This window comes from Jaculus jaculus, chromosome 4 (genome assembly GCF_020740685.1).
Source record: "Jaculus jaculus isolate mJacJac1 chromosome 4, mJacJac1.mat.Y.cur, whole genome shotgun sequence".
Classification (NCBI taxonomy): domain Eukaryota; kingdom Metazoa; phylum Chordata; class Mammalia; order Rodentia; family Dipodidae; genus Jaculus; species Jaculus jaculus.
Window position 1 is genome coordinate 37,548,927 of NC_059105.1, and position 18,524 is coordinate 37,567,450.

At 39.3% G+C, this 18,524-nt stretch overlaps 1 protein-coding gene across 1 annotated transcript in view; it reads right to left on the minus strand.

Moving 5' to 3' along the window:
* Bmpr2 (bone morphogenetic protein receptor type 2) overlaps positions 1 to 18,524 on the minus strand; it is a 184,628-nt gene that overhangs the window by 29,316 nt on the left and 136,788 nt on the right. Inside the window, exons 6-9 of the mRNA XM_004653578.3 lie at positions 15,621 to 15,851; positions 13,636 to 13,750; positions 8,282 to 8,442; positions 6,404 to 6,551 (exon numbers count right to left, since the gene is read on the minus strand). Of these exons, the coding sequence (XP_004653635.2) occupies positions 6,404 to 6,551; positions 8,282 to 8,442; positions 13,636 to 13,750; positions 15,621 to 15,851 (655 nt within the window). The remainder of the gene's footprint in view (positions 1 to 6,403; positions 6,552 to 8,281; positions 8,443 to 13,635; positions 13,751 to 15,620; positions 15,852 to 18,524) is intronic.

Below are 18,524 nucleotides of genomic sequence, written 5' to 3' on the forward strand. Positions count from 1 at the left end.
TGAGAATATAAAAAAATAAAACTGCTAGTTTGTACAGTACTTTCTTCCTTGAAACTTTCTTTTTTTTTCTTTCTGGGAACAAGAGGTTTATTTTGGCTTACAGGCTTGAGGGGAAGTTCCACGACAGCAGGGGAAAATGATGGCATGAGCAGAGGGTGGACATTAACCCCTTGCCAACATAGGTGGACAATAGCAACAGGAGAGTGTGCCAAACACTGGCACGGGGAAACTGCCTATAACACCTCCCCCAACAATACACTGCCTCCAGAGGTGTTAATTCCCAAATCTCCACCAGCTGGTGATCTAGCGTTCAGACTACCTAAGTTTATTGGGGACACCTGAGTCAAACTACCACCGCTAGAGTGTAGGAACATAGTCTTGAAACTTTCTTTATAGAATTTCAAATCATAATGGAATTTCAAAGGGGAAAGTGTGGGGGAGGGGAGGGAGGGAATTACCATGGGATTTTTTTTTTATAATCATGGAAAATGCTAATAAAAATTTAAAAAAAAGAAAAAAAAATTTCAAATCATATCATCTGTGAACTGTTAATTTACTAACATATTGATCTGTCTCTGAGGCACCAACATGATACAAATACATAGTTCTGAGGTGTTACTTATTGGTTTTTTCTTCAAATGTTGGTTTAGCAGACTTAAAACTGCATTATTTTATGTGTTTGAAATAAGGTCACATAAATTATAAGTACAAAACTTGGCTAAAGCGCCACATGTTCTCTCTCATATGTGGATCCTAGCTACAGATGACTGGGCTTTTGCGTGAGAATGAAAATACTTAGTAGCAGAGGCCAGTAAGTTAAAAAGGAGACATAAAGGGAAGAGAAAGGAAGGGAGGAGGATACTTAATAGGTTGATATTGTATATATGTAATTACAATGATTGTAATGGGGAGGTAATATGATGGAGAATGGAATTTCAAACGGGAAAGTGTGGGGGTGGGGAGGGAGGGAATTACCATGGGATATATTTTATAATCATGGAAAATGTTAATAAAAAAAAAAAAAACTTGGCTAAAGGAAATTGATGTACAATCTTGTGTAAGTGCAATGGCATTACGAATTAGCATAAAGGGGCTGGAGAGATGGCTTAGCAGTTAAGCGCTTGCCTGTGAAGTCTAAGGACCCTGGTTCGAGGCTCAATTCCCCAGGACCCACGTTAGCCAGATGCACAAGGGGGCACATGTGTCTGGAGTTCCTTTCAGTGGCTGGAGGCCCTGGCGTGCCCATTCTCTCTCACTCTCTCTCTCTGCCTCTTTCTCTGTCTGTCACTTTCAAATAAATAAATAAACATAAAACAAACAAAAAAAATTTAAAAAAAAGAATTAGCATAAAGGAGCTATGGAGATGGCTTAGCGGTTAAGGCACTTGCTTGCAAAGCCTAAGGACACAGGTTCAATTCCCTAGGACTCATGTAAGTCAGACTCACAAGGAGGCACATATGTCTGGAGTTTGTCTGCAGTGGCTAAAGGCCCTTGTGTGCCCAATCTCTCTCTCTCTCTCTCTCTCTCAAGTAAATAAAAATTTAAAAAATATATTAAAAAGAACTACTAAATAAAGTTCCATTAACTATTCATGATTCTAAATCTAGTTGTTCAACAGACTTAGATGTTTAGAGCTAACTTACTTTCCCCACTGGAGACATATAGATGTTAACAATGAACCTGTCATCATGGAAGATGTTAGTCTGACCAGATTTTCTTAAAACTTTAAAATCACTAGATTGTTCATGGGAATTTCTACAATTTTTTCAAACTGTCCATAATAGATCAAATAGCTAACACTATCATTTAACATTTCTTTCCTCTGGCCCCATTTGTCATTTGCTAACTATATCTTTACATCTTAGAAAGTTTTTTTTTTAATTTAAAGATTTTACTTTTATTTATTTGAGACAGAGGCAGAGAGAGAAAGAGAGAGAGAGAATGAGTATACCAGGGCCTCTAGCTACTGCAAATGAACTCCAGATGCATGTGCCACCATGTGCATCTGGCTTATGGGGGACCTGGAGAATAGAACCTGGGTCCTTAGGCTTCACAGGCATGTGCCTTAACCGCTAAGCCATCTCTCCAGACCACTTAGAAACATTTTAAATTCACTTCTCACTTATGTTTTATTTCTTGCCTCTTATTTTATTTATTTATTATTATTAGTATTTTGAGGTAAGGCACTCTAGCTCAGGCTGACCTGGAACCCACTATGTAGTCTTAGGGTGGCCTTGAGCTCATGGAGATCCTCCTACCTGTGCCTCTGGAGTGCTGGGATTAAAGGCGTTTGCCCCCATGTCCAGCTTATATTTTTTAAAAAATATTTTATTTGGGCTGGAGAGATTGCCCAGTGGTTAAGGTACTTGCCGGCAAAGCCAAAGGGCCCAGGTTTGATTCCCAGTGCCCAGATGCACAGGGCGGCACATGTGTCTGGAGTTCATTTGCAGTGGCTAGAGGCCCTGGCACTGCCCAATATTTTTCTGTCAGCCTCTGTAACACATAAATAAAATATTAATTTTTAAAAAGATTTATATGCAAGCAGAGAGATACAGACCTTCAGAGAGAGAGAGAGAGAGAAGAGAAAGAAAAGAGAGAGAGAGAAGGAGAGAATGGGCATGTCAGGACCTCCAGCCACTGCACTTGAACTCGAGACACATGTGTCCCCTTGTGCACATGTGCAACATTGTGTGCTTGTGTCACTGTGTGTTTGGCTTATGTGGGACCTGGAGAGTTGAACATGACTCCTTAGGCATCACAGGCAAGTGCCTTAACCATTAAGCCCATTTCTTCCCAGACCATTTTTCTCTGTTTTTCTTCCTTCCATGTTAAAAATTCAATTCAGCACCTCACACACATTAGGCAAGTGCTCTAACTTAGAGCTGCATTCCAGCTCTAACAATTCTGTTCTTAATTTTCTCATTATTACCTTTATTCTTTTAAATTCTCTAAAAAGAAGTTATTCAGTTGTCTATAAATACATTATTCAAATATCTCTATAATTAAATCATTCTTCCAATGGAAAGCTGCTACCCTACCTATTTCTCTTAATTCCTTTGCTCCCATTCTGACAGCAACTAACTGGAACCACACATTCATTCATTGCATTTTCTCTCAATCTGCCTCTTTATATCCATTTCCACGTCAAGATTATTATGATAGTTAATCTTGATTATCAACTTGACTGAATTAAGAAAACCAAGGAAATTTACTCTGGATGTGAGGGCACCTCCAGAGATGAGATCCTGAGAGCTCTGAAATAATGAATAATTAAGCCTTTGATGTATTCATAACATGATGGCATCACTGGAAGGTGGAGGAGGAAGTAGGTCATGGGGTGGTGGAGGTTGGGGATGTCCGTGGAGGGGTCAAAATAATTCCTTTATTTTCTCAGTTGTCATAGTGATTTTAAGAAGTAGCTAATACAGGTATCTTAATGTAATTCTCTTCATTTCCTTTATTTTTTTTGAATGTGTGTATATGTGTATGCATGTTCATGTGTGTGGAGGCCAGAAAACAACTTTGGGTGTTATCCTTAGGAATGCCATTCACCTGTTTTTAAGACAGAGTCTCTCACTGGTGCTAACCAATTAGGCTAGACTGGCTAGCTTGCAAGCTCTGAGGATCCTCCTGTCTCTGCCTTGACAATGTTGAGATTATAAGCATGCACCTTATGGTGGTTTGAATATAAAATGGCCCTCATACTTTCATGTGTTTGTGATTAAGTTTCATACTTAATCCCCAGCTGGTGAAGCCCGTGGGAGTTGGGCCCTGCTAAGAAAGTATCCCTGGGCTTTATTAGCCTTGAGTTTATTAGTCCAGTCCCACTGGGTGTATAGCTCACTCTCTCTCTTTCCTCTCTGCTGATGTGTAAAGATATGATGACAGCTATCTGCTTTTGCCATGCTTTCCCCACCATAATAAAACTTTTTCTTGAAACTGTAAGCCAGAAATAAACTCCCTCCTTCCATAAGCTGCTTCTGACCCAGTGTTTTGTCCCAGCAATGAGAAGGCACCTGCTACACACCTCTATGCCTGGCATTTTATGTGAGCCCTTGAAATCAAACTCAGGTCATTATGTTTGCAAGGCAAGCACTTTACTCACTGAGCTATCTCCCTAGATCCTTCCTTTTTTATTGTGGCAAAATAATATATCAAATAAAATGTGGTGAGTTAGAGAGATTGCTCAGTGGTTAAGGCACTTGCTTGCAAAGCCTTACAACCTGGGTTTGGTACCCCACTACCCATATAAAGCCAGATGCACAAAGTAGTGCAGCATCTGGAGTGCATCTGCAGGGGTTAGAGGCCCTGGAGCACCCTTTCTTTCTCTCTGTCTCTCTTCTATCTCTCTCTGATTGCAAATAAGTAAAAATGTAAAAATAAAATAAAATAAAATTTCGTGCTCTAATCATTTCTGAATGTACAGTTCTCTGGTACAAGGTAAATTCACACAACTATCACCATTATCCCTCTCTAGAATCTTTCCATCATCCTAAACTGAAACTCTGTACTAGTTGAACAATAACTTAACATTTTTCAATTTTACCTCTTCTAATTCTTTCTTATTTTTCATTTTTATTACTTTTTCAAATTAGCAGACAAAGTAATGTTTCATTGTGCAACTGTTATACATACTTTGTCCTTATTTCTCCTCCTTCCTATTTTTCTCCCCTGCTTTCTCCTATTCATTCCCTCCCTTCCCTTTAATAATCTATCTTCTGCTTTCTTGCCACATGCATTCCATTACCTTCCCTCTCTTTTTGTTCTCCTTCCCCCTTCTCTTGAGATCTCTTCTTCCCCTCTCATGGGTCTCCTTACTAGTTTCATGACTTACCCACCGCCATATGTAAAAATTAAAATCCAGGGGCTGAGGAAATGAATCAGTGGTTTAAGGTACTCACTTGCAAAGCCTGCTGGCCCAAATTCAATTCTCCAAACATCCACATAAAGCCACTCACAAATAGTTCAAATATATAGTGTTAGTTTGCAGAAACAAGAGATCCTGGTGTAACTACATACATACATACATACATACATACGTGCATACATACACACACACATTCAAACAAATAGTTTAAAAAATTAAAATTTATGACACACACATACATATATGGGAGAAAACATGTAGCATTTGTTTTGAACTATCTTGTTTAATGTAATAATTCCAAGTTCCATTCTTTTCCTACATATCAAATGATTTCATTTTTCTTCACAGTTGAATAAAATTCTATTGTGCATATATATATATATATATACCATATTTTCTTTATTAATCTATTAGCTACTATGAATACTGTAATGCAGTAATAAACAAAGAAATGTAAGTTTCTCTATCATAGGCTTTAGAGTCCTTTGGATATATACCCAAAAGCAGAACATTAGGACTATCATTCCATTTTTTTTTTATTAACATCCATATTATTTTACATAGTGGTTATGCGCCACCATGCTCAGCCAGTTAAATGTTTTTATATAATAATCTTAACAAAGGGATAAAAACTATATACTCACTATTTCACTCAGACCCCAAATAAGAAACATAAATGTAGCCTGTTTTAAATGTTTAGAGGGTACATTAGGAAAATGACGACTGATAGAAATCAGAGATCAAACTAAACACAATTAGACAACCTATTTCTGGTAATGAAATTATACTCAGATGAAAACCTAGAGTTCCTTTTAACAAAAACATTTCTTTCTTTCTTTCTTTTTTTTTTTTTTTTTTGGTTTTCCAAGGTAGGGTCTCACTCTGGCCCAGGCTGACCTGGAATTCACTATGTAGTCTCAGGGTGGCCTTGAACTCACGGCGATCCTCCTACCTCTGCCTCCCTTAGAACACAATTCTAAACACAACCACATTCAATCTAACAAGGCCACAGAGAAAATTATATAGAAATGGCTTTTGTGGACACAGATTCTATTTGTATGTGTGGTGTGTTCTCCACCCATTTTAATTTTGGGGGGAGTGCTGGGATTAAAGGCGTGTGCCACCATGCCCAGCACAAAAACATTTCTTGATTCACATCTTTCTGCTAATAATACTTCTGAACACTAGATGGCAATGAATTACAGGTTTAATTTTAAATAAAATAAAATAATTATTGGATAAAATCAACATATCTGAGTAAGAAATAAAATATAACTGTCACTTCAGTATTTATAAATTTATTTTTGAACAGAGTTCATGTATCTCAGGCTGGCCACAAGCTCACTATGTAGCTGAGGATAACCATGAACTCCTCATTCTTCTGTATTCACCTCCCAAGTGTTGAGATTACAGGCATTAGACCATCACATCCAATTTATGCAGCACTGGGAATGGAACCTAGGGTTTTGTGCATGTTAGACAAGCAAACTGAACTACATCCCCAGCCCTTAATCAACCTTAGACAGTAGTTCTTACCTGGGAAAAGGTCTGTACATCTCATAAATATCTCCCAGTAGATTAGTCCAAGTGCATACATGTCTACTTGTTTCAAAGCTGATTCACAGTCCCTCAAGTTCACAGCTCCTTCTAGCACTTCTGGTGCCATATATCTAATTGTTCCAACCTGATAAATAAGAGTGATTCAAAAATAGAATGCAACATATTCTGAAGGTCAGTCATTAGAGCAAAAGTCTAACATAAATTTTAGCCATGCTAATGATATATGATTTGACCATAAGCATGTCACTGAACCTCTTTCTTAAAAAATATTTTATTAGGGGGCTAGAGAGATGGCTTAGTGGTTAAGTGCTTGTCTGTGAAGCCTAGGGACCCTGGTTTGAGGCTCAAGTCCCCAGGACCCATGTAAGCCAGATGCACAAGGTGGCACATGCATCTGGAGTTCATTTGCAGTGGCTGAAGGCCCTGGCATGCCCATTCTCTCTCTCTCAAATAAATAAATAAAAAGAAACAAAAAAAAAAATCTTTAAAAAATTTTATTAGCCGGGCGTGATGACGCACGCCTTTAGTCCCAGCACTCAAGAGGCAGAGGTAGGAGGATCGCCGTGAGTTCTAGCCCACCCTAAGACTACATAGTGAATTCCAGGTCAGCCTGGACTAGAGTGAAACCCTACCTGGAAAAAAAGTTATTTATTTATTGGGCGAGGAGCAGATAGATCAAGAATGGGTGGCCAAGGCTTCTGGCCCCTGCAAATTAGTTTAAGACACATACACCACTTGGTGCACCTGGCTTATGTGGGTACTGGTGAATCAAACCTGGGTTCTTGGCTTTGCAGGCAAGCACCTTAACCGCTAAGCCAACTCTCTAGCCCCAACCTTTCTTTTTTATATGTAAATACTCACTCTGAATAATTAAGCTGCAGCAAGTCTGTGCCAGTAAATACTATTCATCCATCAAAACAATGAACTAGATGTTCCAATGTCTATAATTATTATCCAATCCATTGCCCCCTTGCAATATATGTAATAAAAATAAAACAAAAATTATGAGATAGTGAGAAAATTGCCAAGCAATGTATATCACTTAATGTTTTGTAATTCACAACTTTTTATGTATGTATATATATGTATGAAAAATAGAAAAACAGATCAGGGGCTAGAGGGATGGCTTAGTGGTTAAGGCACTTGCCTGTGAAGCCTAAGGACCCAGGTTTGATTCCCCAGTATCCATGTGAGCCAGATGTACAAGGGGGTGCATATCTGGAGTTCATTTGCAGGGACTAGAGGCCCTAGCATGCCCATTCTCTCTCTCTCTCTGTGTGTGTGTCTGCCTCTCTTTCTTTCTCTCAAATACATAAATAAAAATTTTAAAAAGGATCAGAAAAGAAATGTTTGACATTGTACTGGTGAGTACCAAGGTAGACTGTCCTAACTTGGTAACTTTACTCTTGCTTTAAAAAAAAAAAAAAAAAATCAATTCTTGGCTAGGTGTGGTGGTACATGCCTGAAATCCCAGACCTCAGAGGACTGAGACATGAGGATGGCAAATTCAAGGTCAATCTGAATTACACAGAATCTGTTTCAAACAAAACAAGAGAACAGCGAATGTAATAAATCCTCCTTTATAAAAAGTCTCTCCCACACCCAAAGTTGGAGAGCAAGCAACAAAGAAATTAATTCCTATATACATTCTTCCTGATGTTTACCAAAATGAGCTGGAATGATGGTAATTTTCAAAGTGAAGAGTGAACTTGACAAGGGTCTTTATGTAATGTATTTGGCATTTTGTAATTCTGTACCTTCTAACATTCTATAGTTGGCCATATATAAGGATTATAACTATTGTGAACATCATAATTCAAACTATGTCAGTATGATCCTTTTTTATACACTCACCTCACTTATGGCTGCATTATCTTCTTCCCCTGGGCGCACCAGCCTATTTCCAGTCAGCCTCATAGACAACCCAAAGTCACTAATCACACAGGTTCCATCATTTTTTACCAAGACGTTTCTGCTGTTTAAATCTCGATGGGAAATTGCAGGTTTATAATGATCTGTTTGGATAATTTCAAAGACTTATTAATACTTAAATAGAACTACTAAGGATGAAATTAACATGCAAGCAATAAGAACTACATACATGTAGAAGAAAGTGCTATTTTTATGCCCAATAATTTTTTGATAATAAAAAAAGACACAAGAAATCTGGATCCTGGCATGGTGGTGCATGCCTTTAATCCCAGCACTCAGGAGGCAGAAGCAGGAGGATCACTGGAGTTCCAGGCCACCCAGAGATTACATAGTGAATTCCAGGTCAGCCTGGGCTAGAGTAAAACCCTACCTCAAAAAACAAAAAAACAAACAAACAAACAAAATCTGGTTGTCATAGCTAATGGCTAGAATCCTAGCACATGGAAAGAAGAGGCAAGAGGTAAGCTTGAGATCACATTGGAAGACCCTGTCTCAAATAAAAAACAGAACCTAAAATTTCAATTTAGCCTTATTTTCTAATGTATTTTACAGTGTAGTTGCCTGTTGAATATACAATTAATCAAGTACTGAACCTCCAGATGATCTATAGCAAACATGCTTTCGTGTTTGTTAAATGTTGAACTTTCTTAAAAATGTATTTATTTGCATGCATGTTTATACATGTGAGCTGGGAGGAAGTGGGGATTCTTGCTTCTGCAAGTAAACACTAGACACATGCACCATTTTTTGCACCAGGCTTACTTGGGAATTGAACCCAGGCAAGAAAGTTGTGCAAGCAAGAGTCTTTAGCCACTGAGCCATCTTCCCAGCTTCTGCTTTCTAATAGTTTTTTTTTTTAAATATTTTTTGTTCATTTTTATTTATTTATTTGAGAGTGACAGAGAGAGAGAGAGGGAGAGACACAGAGAGAGAAAGAATGAGCGCGCCAGGGCTTCCAGCCACTGCAAACGAACTCCAGATGCGTGCGCCCCCTTGTGCATCTGGCTAACGTGGGTCCTGGGGAATTGAGCCTCGAACCGGGGTCCTTAGGCTTCACAGGCAAGCGATTAACCACTAAGCCATCTCTCCAGCCCTCTAACAGTTTTAATACACACTTGGTTTATTTATGGTTTTGGTAGGGAGGAGGTTTGAGGCAGGATCTTATGTAGTTCAGGTTGGCCTCAAATTCTATGCAGCTGAGGATTACCTTGAACTTTTGATCCTTCTATGCCTCGACTTCCCCAAATGGTGGGATTTCAGGCTTGTGCTACCACAGCTCTCTCTTGTCTAGAACAAGTATCAATGGAAAACTGTGGTTTTAAAGTTTTATTTTTTTAATATTATCTATTTATTTATTTGACAGAGGGAAAGGGGTGGGGAGAGAGAGAGAGAATGGGAGCACCAGGGCTTACAGCCACTGCAAACAAACTCCAGATGCATGCGCCACCTTGTGCATCTGGCTTACCTGGGTACTGGGAAATCGAACCGAGGTCCTTTGGCTTTGCAGGCATGTGCCTTAACTACTAAGCCATCTCTCCAGCCCCTTAAATTTTTAAGAAATATTATATTGTTCTCCTATATCTTAACAGATCGAACCTGTGACTGCACATCCCAGTTCTGCCTGAGGTTATCCATGGCTCTAAGCCCATCCCAGCTCTTCAAGACTAACTAGAAATAGTTTACAATGGACTTGGAAAACAAGTGAAAGAGCTGGCAGTATCCCCTGGCAAGATATCAAAACTTGTTCTTAGCTGGGTGTGGTGGTGCACACCTTTAATCCCAGCAATTGGGAGGCAGAAGTAGGAGGACTGCTGTGAATTCAAGGCGACCCTGAGACTACATAGTGAATTCCAGGTCAGCCTGGGCTAGAATGAGAACCTTCTACGTAAAAAACAAACAAACAAACAAACAACAACAAACCCCAAAAAACTTGTTCTCTGTCTTTACAGACGCGAAAGTGTGTTCACATGTGAATGAGAATGCAGGTGAGCACATACTAGTTACCATGTGGTCGGAGGACAACACTGGGTTGGACCTAGCCTTTCTACCTTATCTGAGGTAGTTTCTCTCTCTACATCTTGCTTTGCATTGTAACCACTCATGTTATTTGCTGTTGTAACCCCTGTGAGCTGGAGAAGTTCTCCTGTCGCCACCTCTACGCTCTTAACCTGCTAGGATTATAGAGATTCTCTACAAATTCTAGCTTTTAATGTGGGGCCTGGGGAGGATTGAACTTGGGTTCTCAGGCTTGAGCAGCAAGCACTTTATCCACTGAGCCATCTCCCCAGCCCCGAGGTAGGGTCTCACTCTAGCCCAGGCTGACCCGGAATTCACTACTTAGTCTCAGGGTGGCTTCAAACTCGTGGCAATCTTTCTACTTCTGCCTCCTAAGTGCTGGGACTGAAAGCGTGTGCCACCATGCCTGACTGTTATTCTTAATTTTGAGAAGGGTCTTGCTGTTGTAACCTAGATGGCTTCAAACTCTGACCTTCCTGCTTCAGCACCTGGAGTGCTGGGATGACAGGTATGCATGCAATGCCACATCTGACATTAGTATTATTTCTTACTGACTAATTTCTACTCTAAATGATAACATTACATTTGAAGAAAAGAATTTTCTGGAAGGACACATTAAATATTATGAAATATTGCACTTGAAAATATTTGTAAGCAATTAGGTAAAACTGCAAATTCAAAACTGTAATACTGAAAACAATTTAAAGGTAGTAATGTTATTAGCTAATGTTTGAAGTAACAGCTCTGTTTAAATAAAAAGTTTAGCCAATGTTTGACTTGAAAGAGTGCTGAATCATGGAAACCTTAAAAGAGGAATTAGGGTGGTATTTTAAATTCTGCTTTAAGCCAGCTTCTAAAAGGAGTCATGGTATTTAGAAGGAAGGGAACGGAGTCCAGTGGCTAATGTGCTGAAGCACTAAAGGAAGAGTAGCAACTTGCTGACACGGGCAATAACAGGTCAGCTTTGTACTCTGGAAAAGCAAGATGTCAAGATAAATGAGCTAATAAATTATTCAAGAGAAATCATTTATATATGAAGCATCAGCTAGAAAAGATGATCCAAGCTATTATACAGTGAACAAAGTTCTAAGAAACTGATACATTAAAGTCCTCTTCACTAAAGAGGTCAGAGAAACGGGAAAAAAATGATGGGGTTACAGTATGACAAGAAATATGGTACAGGGGATGAAAATCTGAGAAAGCACACAGAATTTTCACAGCCAAGCTAATTTAGGGGTGTCTGTGATGTGGCTATATATTGAAACAAAGCGAGAAAGCAAATATATTTTTAAAAAGATGCTTTGAACTAGAAAAAATGTGCAGACTGAAGCTGAAGACTGTAGTTATGATAAGGAATACAATGCAACTCCAAAACACTGGTCAAGACTGACTCCCTACCATGCAATCTCTCTTTTCTATTTAACAAGACCCACACCATATGAAGCAAGTCACTCAGCAAGAAACAAGGGGCTGGGGAGATGACTCAGTGGTTAAAGGGACTCAGGCACAAAGCCTACTGATCTGAACTGGAGCCAACTCAGTACTCACATAAAGCCAGACACAAGGTGGTGTGCGTCTGTGATCCCAAATGTTTAACTACAAGGGAAGACAAAAGCAAGCTAGGGGAATCCAAAGCTTGCAGTCCAGCTAGACTGGCTTTTGTTTATAGCAGCAAAAGATCCTGACTCCAAGAAACTGGAAGAAGAGTACAGATACCATGAAATTGACCTTTGACCTTTACATGCACACTCTGGCACATGTATTCGTGCTTTACCACACCTCATATTCCTAGTCTCCTTAGCTGGGAAGTATGAATTAGTTCTAGGAAGCAAAACACAAGCATGAGACTCCTTCTTCTTTTTCCTTGTTATCTGCTGTCTTGAATATAGTATGATGGACAGGGAGGTAACTTTGAAAATCAAAGCTGCAGATAAAAGATAGTGATGAAGGACTGTGGGCACCTTGAGCCCAATGATAATACAATGGTGCTGCCAAACACATCCTAGACAGTTTCTCTTTACATTCCTTTTTTTTTTTTTTAATGGGCACTGGGGATTGAGCTCCAGGGCCTCATACATGCTAGTCAAGTGGTCTACTCCTGACCATCAGTCCTCTTTTGATATAGGGTCTCACTGTATGTCTCAGGGTGGCTTTGAATTTGCTATGTAGCCCAAGCTGGCCTTAAACCATGATACTCCTGCCTCAATTTCTTGAGTACTGGAATTATAAGCATGTGCCACCTCACTTGCTCTGTTTTTAGATTTCTTTGTGAAAATGGGGGAAAAAAGCCACTGCAAAGCTCTAGATGCATTCTCTACCTTGTATATTCTCCACCTTTATATAGGTACCTGGGAATTGAACTTGGGTCCTTAGGCTTTGCAAGTAAGTGCCTTAAGCACTGAGTAATATCTCCAGATCCCCCCCACCAATCTTTCTTAATAAGCCACTGTTATCCTCCCCAACCACTCCCCCAAACAGATTTGGCCAAATTTATTTTAGCTAACAGAGCATTGGTTTACTTTAAAAAGGGGGCTGCAAAGATGGTTTAGCGATTAAGCACTTGCCTGAAGCCTAAGGACCCCGGTTTGAGGCTTAATTCCCCAGGACCCACGTGAGCCAGATGCACAAGGTGGTGTACGCATCTGGAGTTCATCTGCAGTGTATGCCCATTCTCTTTCTCTCTCTTTCTGCCTCTTTGTCTGTCATCACTCTCAAATAAATAAAAATAAACAAAAAAGAGACATGCTTGGGTATTATACTAAAGACCAGCCAATGGAATAAAAATCCTTATTACATCAAAACTAAACAAGTAATTATGCACTGTAGTTTATTTACACAAACAAAATAAATACAAAAGAAAGGAAAACAGCTAAGGGATTCTTAACCTAATGTTCATAAACAGACAAGAGGTTTTTCTTGTTTTGACTTCTGTTAGTAGGGATTGAACCGAGGGCCTTGCACATGCCAGGCAAATACTCTACCACTGAGTGACACCCCAAAGCCCCAAAGAATATTTTTCTAAGAATAGCTATATGAATATATTTGGGGAAGAGAGCCTTCATATTCTTAATGGGATCCACGCCTTCTCTGGAGTTTTCTTATTCTTCCTGTTGGATTTCAAATATGTCTCCTCATGCTGGCTCTTTCAAACAATTGGTTAATATTAAATCTCTAGTAATATGAACCATATTTTTCCTTTAAAGATATGATTATAATTTCTCTGTGAATTCTGAACCCACATGGGTAATAATTCATCTTACCTCCTCGTGGTAATTCAGTGTGAAGATAAGCCAGGCCTCTAGTCACAGAATGAGCCAGACGGCAAGAGCTTACCCAATCACTTGTATGAAGACTCAAATATTTGCACAGAGATCCCTATAAAAAGGAAAAATACACATAAAAGGCGAAATTAATTTAACAAGAACAAGTAAGTTAAGCAACCTTATGGAGCATTTACATAGGCTAGGGTTCCAAGTGTTATTACTGTGGTATTTCTGAAGAAACAAGAAGATAGCATGGAAGGAAAGAATTTAAATATCAAATTTTATGTTTCAAATATTTAGTTTATGAATGGTTATTTCCCTTTAAGTACTTCTTTAGTATATCAAATTAACTTGGAAAAAAATACCTCTTTTTAAAACTTAATTAAACCAATTCATTTATTAGAGAGAGAGAGAGAGAGAGAGAGAGAAATGGGAAGGCCAGGGCCTCTAACCACTACAAACGAATTCCAGATGAATGTGTCGCCTTGTCCATCTGGCTTACATGGGTACTAAAGAATCGAGCCTAGGTCCCTTAGGCTTCACAGTAAAATGCCTTAACTGCAAAGCCATCTCTCCAGCCCAGGAAAAATATATCTCTTACCAGTACAAATGCAAACTACACTGTTATGACTTACAAGTAAAGCATAGAAGGCTTTTTTAAGTCTCTATAGTCAACCCTCAGAACCTGCAGGTTCCATCAACCAGATAAAAAACATTCAGAACATTCAGAATTGTGCCTAACATACAAAGGCCCTGGGTTCCATTTCCAACACAGTCAAGAAAAACAATCCCCATCCCCACAAAAAACCTACCAAAGCCTACTTTTTTCCTGTCATTAGTCCCTAAATAATACAGCAAAACAACTATTCTACATTATATAATCAAAAGATTATGTGTATGAGTTATATACAAATACTACATACATTTTATGTAAGGGACTTGAATAGCTACTAATTTTGATATTTTCATGGTATAGTGGCAGGGCGATGGGAAGGGAGCTATCTATAAGCAATTATTGAGATATTGAAGACTGTATGTAGCAGTCAAATTCAAACACTTATCTACAAGTTTCTACCTGCTTCTGATGAGATAAGGAGTTTATACCAGAATATCAATTAATTAATGAATATCAATTAATATACCTTTGGTTAGAAAAATCCTATACAGAGAGAAAGCAATGGGGGGAGGGAGGAGAGGAGGAGAGGAAGGGGATAAAGAAGAAAAGAGAGAGTGTGAGAGGAGAAAGCTGAATAAAGAGATTAGTGATTTTTTTTTTTTTTTTTGAGACAGTGTCTTACTTAATAGTCTAGGCTGGCCTTGATTCACAATTCTCCTGTCTTAGCCTTCAGAGTGATAAAATTATAGGCATGCACTATTATGCCTGAAAGAATGATGTATTTGTTTCAATTCTGGCAATGAGATCCTTACTTCATTGCAGAACATTAATAACTAGTTTACGAACCAGCAACACTCTATTATTCTGGTCTTCCCAAAATTCTGACCAACAGCTATGAAAAATTTCTTTTTTATGGGCTATAGAGATCTTAGTGGTTAAGGTGCTTGCATGCAAAGCCAAAGGACATAGGTTTGATTCCCCAGGACCCATGTAAGCCAGATGCACAAGGTGGCACATGTGTCTGGAGTTTTGTCTGCAGTGGCTGGAGGCCCTGGTACACTCATTCATTTTCTCTCTCTCTCTCTTTCTCTCTCTGCCTCTTTCCCTCTGTCAAATAAATTAAAATAATTAAAAATTTTTATTTAAAAATTTCTTTCTGAAGGCAGGGTAAAAAATTCTTTTTTATGAAGAACTTACACTGAGCTAGGCTTGGTAGTATACACCTTTAATCTCAGTACTCAGGGATCTGAGGTAGGAGGATTGTTGTGAGTTATAGGCCAGCCTGGAGCTACAGAGTGAGTTCCAGGTCAGCCTGGGCTAGAATGAGACAGTTCCTTAAAACTCCACCCCCAAAGTAAGAACTTACATTGGGATAATATTCCATCACAAGCAAATATTCCATGCGTCCATCTGCAGTGAGTCTCTCGTCCCCAACTATAAAGCGAGCAATGTTGTCATGTTCCATCAAAGGCACTCTGTAAATGTTTTTTTCATTTATAAAATTCTGACGGTTTGCAAAAGAAAACACTTTTACAGCAACTGGATGCTCATCCAAGGAACCTTTATATACTGCTCCATATCGACCCCGTCCAATCAACTGCAAGTTTGTTTTAAAAAAGACAAAATGTTAATTCATATTAAAATTGAACAATTAAAACTACCAAATTAAAAAAATACCAAATAATAAAGTAACAATCCCTATGATATGCTACAGCTCTCTATTGCCTTCAGTTAACTCCATTATCAAGAGACAAAATATGTCTGATACGATAGAAAAAGCTCCTATGTGACCTAGATAACAAAAAAATTAGAAACAAAACCAAAAAGACCTAAAAGCACTGAAGAAAAAACAAAAGCAGATCAACTCTAAGAGGTATCAAGGGTTAGAAGAGGCTGTGGCATGATTTTTTTTTTTTTTTTTTATCTTGAAGGCAGGCTAAAATGAGCTCTGAGCAGCAGAGCTTAAATGGAGAGAGGGGCTTTTCTGGCCCTATGAAGCAGAAGGCATAATAATTTGGGAGCAATTAGAGCTTTTGGAAAATAAGGGGAAATTTTGAAATGAAGAAAGTCACAGTGGGGCACTCAATGAATACACGGGATAGAGTCTAGCTAAATATAAAATAACAAAACTGAGCCGGGCATGGTGGCACGTAACCCACTCTCTTCATTATTGGCTTCTGAGGGTTTTCACTGAAATCAACTGAGGATTCAACATTTCTTTAAGGATGTTTGTTCTTTAATCATTATTTCTAGGTTAAAAATTAACATTCAGACAAATTTCCCTCTAAAAATTTATCAAAATAATTTAAATAAAATCCTGAATAAAACTATTTGCGGGCTGGAGAGATGGCTTAGCAGTTAAGTGCTTGCCTGTGAAGCCTAAGGACCCCGATTCGAGGCTCGGTTCCCCAGGTCCCACGTTAGCCAGATGCACAAGGGGGCGCACGCGTCTGGAGTTCGTTTGCAGAGGCTGGAGGCCCTGGCGCGCTCGTTCTCTCTCTCTCCCTCTATCTGTCTTTCTTTCTGTGTCTGTCACTCTCAAATAAAAAAAAAAACAAAAAACTATTTGCACTGGTATTTGTTTCAAGTTAGCAAACTACACATTCTTTTCTTTCCTTCCTTCCTTCCTTCCTTCCTTCCTTCCTTCCTTCCTTCCTTCCTTCCTTCCTTCCTTCCTTCCTTCCTTCCTTCCTTCCTTCTTTTTCTTTCTTTCTTTTTTTCCCAAGGTAGGAAACTCATTCAAGCCCAGGCTAACCTGGAATTCACTATGTAGTTTCAGGGTGGCCTCGAACTCATGGTGATCCTCCTACCTCTGCCTCCCGAGTGCTGGGATTAAAGGCATGCACCTCGATGTTCTTGTTTTGTTTTTTGAATCAGGGTCTCACTCTAGAGCCTAGGCTGACCTAAAACTCACTCTATAGCTCCAAGCTGGCTTTGAATTCATGGTAATCCTTTTACCTCAGTCTCCCCAGTGCTAGTACTAAAGGCATGTGCCACTATGCATGGCTTACACATCTTTCTTTTATCTAAAATTTTATTTACCAGAGAGAGAGAGAGAGAGACAGACAGAGAGTATGGACATGTCAGGGCCTCTTGCAACTGCAAATGAACTCCAGACACGTGCCACTTTGTGCATCTGGCTACTAGGGAATACATAGGTACTAGGGAATTGAACCTGGGATGCCAGGCTTTGAAAACAATCGCCTTTAACTGTTGAGCCATCTCTTCAGCTCTACATGTCTTATTGTACATTTACGAGCTATACTTAAATCATTTATGAACTGGAAGTTCATTTGTTTATTTTTGTTAACTACTTGTTTCATACAGCTTTCAACTAACTACTTATCAATTCTTAATTTATATGTTGATTTTTTTTTTTTAAGTTGGGATCCAGAGAGATGACACAAGGATTAATGGTGTTTGTTTGCAAAGCCTGATGGCCTGGGTTTGATTTACATAAAGCCAGATGTGCAAAGTACTAGATGCATCTGGAGTTCCTTTGCAGTGGCAGGAAACCCTGACATGCCCATTCCCTATGTTCCTCCCTCACTCTCCTTCAAATAAATGAAATGGTCTTTTAACCTTCTCTCTCTTTCTCTTGGTTTTCCGAGGAAGGGTCTCACTCTGGCCTAGGCTGACCTGGAATTCACTCTGTAGTCTCAGGGTGGCCTTGAATTCATAGTGATCCTCCTACCTTTCTGCCTCCCAAGTGCTGGGATTAAAGGTATGTGCCACCACACCTGGCTTTTTTTTTTTCTTCTTCTTTTTTGAAGTAGGATCTTACCCTGGCCCAAGTTGACCTGGAATTCACTACGTAGTCTCAGGGTGGCCTCAAACTCATGGCAATCCTCCTACCTCTGCCTCCTGAGTGCTGGGATTGAAGGCATGTGCCACCATGCCCGGCTCTACTGTATTCCTCTTGCTAGGAAGGTGTATGTATAATGTGGGTGTATGTGTGCATGCATTGCCATAGCATACATATGAAAGTTAGAGGACAACTTCAGGTGTTGGTGCTTGCCTTCCACCATGTTTAAGGCAGAGTCTCTCATTCACAGCTGCGTTTGCCAGGCTAGCTGGCCTCCTGGGTGATTCTCCTGTCTGCCTTCCCTTCTGGCTTTAGTGTGCTGGGATTACAGATAACAGGGATACAGCGTCAAGCTTTACATGGGTTCTTGGGATCTGACACCGGTACTCACGCTTGCGTGGTAAGCATTTTATTCATTGAGCCATCTCCCCAGTCCTAGAAGGTTCTTAAAAATGTTTCATATAG